The following is a 4,708-nucleotide window of genomic DNA, read 5'->3' on the forward strand; positions in this document are numbered from 1 at the left end:
CACAAACTTGACTCATTTTACCACTACCTCCAGGATCCTGCAAAGGGTATCAGGGAGGGTTTTCGACGCCAGTGCAAAACGATGGATCATACAATGAACCCCTTTGGCATTCGGAGTTACTTCCTTGACGTGCTTCTGTAACCCCGATTTCGACCCCAGCATCGCCGGAGCCCCATCAGTACAGCCTCCACAACAATTTTCCCAGGTGATCCCGTTAGTTGTGAAGAAAGAAGTCAACTTTTCCATCACATTTAAAGCTGTTGTGGTAGTTTCAAGCTGTGTACAGAACAGATATTCATCCTTGATGTCACGCAAGAATACATACCTAACAAACACGAGTAGCTGTGCACAAGAACTCACATCCGTTGACTCATCCAGCTGTATTGCAAACATATCAGTTGGAGACGATTTAATCTCTTGTATCACTTGTTCCATGATATCATCTGACATTTCACTAATTCTCCGTTTCACCGTGTTGTATGACAAGAAAATCTGCTGAATCTTACGTTCAGTTGCCTCTCCAAGAACCCGCTTGACCATCTTTAAAGCATACGGCTTAATTAAAGCTCACCAATCGTGTGGGCCTTCTTCTTCTTCTTTGCTATTTCAATGGATACCTCATATGATGCCTCAAGCACACTTAAGTTATGTTGTTGGAAGGCACCACTCTCAGACAGTCTCTGTTTTCCCAAACTCAGTTCATGGCGCTTGAAGAAATCAGGGTATCTCTCCGTAAACTGAGGGTGGATTGTCGTCAAATGATGCTTCAGCTTACTAGGCCTCATGGAATCGTTCCCCAGCACTTTGAAACACAACACACACTGAGGTTTCTCGATGCCATCAGCGAGGATTGATGTAAATCCGTAGTTAATGTATTCATCACTGTACTTCCGCTTCTTAGCTACACTGGCAGCCATCGCCAATCTTGGGAAATTAAAAAAAAACAATGCCACACAGACAGAAACAGACGAATGATAAAGACTAAAAATTGTAATAATAAAAAACAGAAATGAGACAATAATCGGAATGGCAAACACACAAACATGCATGAAGTCCATACATACTGTATGTAAACATACATAAAATGCCTATGCAAGCTCACGTAAAACATACACATCCAGTCCACTCCCAGTACACTGACAAATTTTCCTAATGATATCTTGAGTAAGACTGAGAACATTCGGTCTGATCACCACTTATAAAGAGATGATAAACGGACATGCACAGAACAGGTGAGATCAGTGACTCAGTCCAGCGCCCGTCACCCTGCTGACAGGAACTAGAATCGTGCAATCTGAGCGAGATAATGAAACACTAGCTGCTGCACCATACTATGTAAATATCAAAACTGTACCGCACGGGTATTATGATTACACACAATGACAAAAAAATAACAAAAAAAGATTTCTCCCCTAACAAGGCAAAGTAACAAACAAAGTTTAATAAGAGTTTCTACATTTTCTCCAAACATATACTATTTACACCAGCCCGCCATGCCGCCCCCCCCCCCCTAAAATCTTGCCGTGGCCCCCAGTTTGAGAAACACCGCTAGTCTGTCTAGGCACAGCTGTCTTAAGTTAAATAATATACTGTACTCTCTCTCTCTGGTGTTTTGGGAGTTGGCATTTGACTATTGTGATTTGTTTTGCTTGATATTGATTTTGTGTGATCTTGTTGGAGACCTTCAGTCCTTACTCAGCCACTTTCAAACATCTTATCTTATTATTATTGTTATTTGTTTTACTTGGTGTACTGTACATATGTGGTGGTGGGAATAAGTTAATAAATGTTCATATTTTTATTGACTTAGGTTTTGAACCTGTTACTTGACCTTTGTTGGGAGAACTTGGGCTTAAGAATATAATAATAAATACTGATATATTTGAAAGACTTAAGTGATTTATGTTTATGTAACGACCTACCCTAGGGTCGTAACGGTAAACAATGACGTAATTATGCTTAAGCCCTAATGCCAACGGGCCTGGACGAGTGGACACAGATTCAGGAGCATATTGTCAATGTTGACAATACTATATACCTTGACTTTGCCATGACATTTGATGGCTGAAAATTAAACTAGAAGGTAATGAGATTCGACTGATGTCATGGTGTGGATCCAAGACTTTTTTGTGATCGCAAGCAATGTGTGTTGACAGATGAAGCCAGACAGTCATGAATAACCTTGACAAGCGGGTCCCACAGGACTGTGCCCTGGCACCGTTATTCTTATTGTTTTTCATAAATGGTATCCCAGATGCTATACACTCCTCCATACAAATGTTTGTAGATGATGCTAAACTATTCAGGGAAATTAAAAACCGAACTTGTAGTTAAAAATTCTGGTGACTACAGTAGAAATATATAAAATACAGTGCTCTCAGTTATATATATATATATATATATATACTGTATATATATATATATATATATATATATATATATACTGTATATGTATAACATAGAAGTATGCCTGTGTGTTTATTTGTGTGTTTGTGTGTGTGTGTCTGTGTGTCCACACGAGAATCTCGGAAAATACTTCACCGATCTGTAGTGATGATGGATGATGTTATATGTAGTGATGATGGATGTTGTTATACGTAGTGATGATGGATGGTGTTATATGTAGTGATGATGGATGATGTTATATGTAGTGATGATGGATGTTGTTATATGTAGTGATGATGGATGGTGTTATATGTAGTGATGATGGATGATGTTATATGTAGTGATGGATGATGTTATATGTAGTGATGATGGATGTTGTTATATGTAGTGATGATGGATGGTGTTATATGTAGTGATGATGGATGGTGTTATATGTAGTGATGATGGATGATGTTATTTGTAGTGATGATGGATGGTGTTGTAGTGATGATGGATGGTGTTATATGTAGTGATGATGGGTGTTGTTATATGTAGTGATGATGGATGGTGTTATATGTAGTGATGATGGATGGTGTTATATGTAGTGATGATGGATGTTGTTTGTAGTGATGATGGGTGTTGTTATATGTAGTGATGATGGTGTTGTTATATGTAGTGATGATGGATGGTGTTATATGTAGTGATGATGGATGTTGTTTGTAATGATGATGGGTGTTGTTATATGTAGATGGTGTTGTTATATGTGTGATGATGGATGAGTTATATGTAGATGATGGATGGTGTTATATGTAGTGATGATGGGTGGTGTTATGTAGTGATGATGGATGGTGTTATATGTATGATGATGGATGGTGTTATATGTAGTGATGATGATGATGTATATGAGTGATGATGGATGGTGTTATATGTAGTGATGATGGATGATGTTATATGTAGTGATGATGGATGTTGTTATATGTAGTGATGATGGATGGTGTTATATGGTGATGATGGATGTTGTTATATGTAGTGATGATGGATGGTTATATGTAGTGATGATGGATGGTGTTATATGTAGTGATGATGGATGATGTTATTTGTAGTGATGATGGATAGTTATATGTAGTGATGATGGATGGTGTTATATGTAGTGATGATGGGTGTTGTTATATGGTGATGATGGATGGTGTTATATGTAGTGATGATGGATGGTGTTATATGTAGTGATGATGGATGTTGTTTTGTAGTGATGATGGGTGTTGTTATATGTAGTGATGATGGTGTTGTTATATGTAGTGATGATGGATGGTGTATATGTAGTGATGATGGATGTGTTATTTGTAATGATGATGGGTTGTTATATGTAGTGATGATGGTGTTGTTATATGTAGTGATGATGGATGAGTTATATAGTGATGATGGATGGTGTTATATGGTGATGATGGGTAGTTACGTAGATGATGGATGGTGTTATATGTAGTGATGATGGATGATGTTATTTGTAGTAATGATGGATGGTGTTATGTAGTGATGATGGATGATGTTATTTGTAGTAATGATGGATGGTGTTATATGTAGTGATGATTAGACAAAAATTAACACTTAATGCTAAAATATATGCTGTACCGTTGTGTGGAACTACATACATCGTTAATGAAATATTGATGGAAGAAGAAGTGGGACTGAACAGTGAGACAATGTGAGCTTCCGGAGGGTGGCGTCCTAAGTGGCCTAAATGAGGCGTCGACCAAACTTGGCATGGATAACAAGTATTTCTTGCTTTCTATGGAAAGTTTTATGTTGATGCTCCAGAGTGAAATCAAAATCTTATTCATGCTAATGGCAAAACCAAAATGTGGTCTACTCTATGCATTACAGGAGACAATTGGAGCTCCCGGGCATCCTACCGTGTGTCCAGAATCTCGAAACTACTTACCGATCTGTAGTGATGATGGATGTTGTTATATGTAGTGATGAGGGATGGTGTTATATGTAGTGATGATGAATATCGTTATATGTAGTGATGACGAATATTGTTATATGTAGTGATGATGAATATTGTTATATGTAGTGATGATGAATATTGTTATATGTAGTGATGATGAATATTGTTATATGTAGTGATGATGAATATTGTTATATGTAGTGATGATGAATATTGTTATATGTAGTGATGATGAATATTGTTATATGTAGTGATGATGAATATTGTTATATGTAGTGATGATGAATATTGTTATATGTAGTGATGATGAATATTGTTATATGTAGTGATGATTGATGATGTTATATGTAGTGATGATGAATATTGTTATATGTAGTGATGATTGATGATGTTATATGT

The 4,708-nt window shown here is 37.1% G+C and overlaps 1 protein-coding gene across 1 annotated transcript; it reads right to left on the minus strand.

Moving 5' to 3' along the window:
* Positions 1 to 560: 560 nt before the first annotated feature.
* On the minus strand, positions 561 to 917 carry LOC121860506 (zinc finger BED domain-containing protein 5-like). Its single transcript, XM_042357667.1, has one exon. The coding sequence runs from the start codon at positions 915 to 917 to the stop codon at positions 561 to 563; it is 357 nt and encodes a 118-aa protein (XP_042213601.1).
* Positions 918 to 4,708: the final 3,791 nt, after the last annotated feature.

The sequence above is a fragment of the Homarus americanus genome, unplaced genomic scaffold (assembly GCF_018991925.1).
Source record: "Homarus americanus isolate GMGI-L3 unplaced genomic scaffold, GMGI_Hamer_2.0 scaffold4590, whole genome shotgun sequence".
Taxonomy (NCBI): Eukaryota; Metazoa; Arthropoda; class Malacostraca; order Decapoda; family Nephropidae; genus Homarus; species Homarus americanus.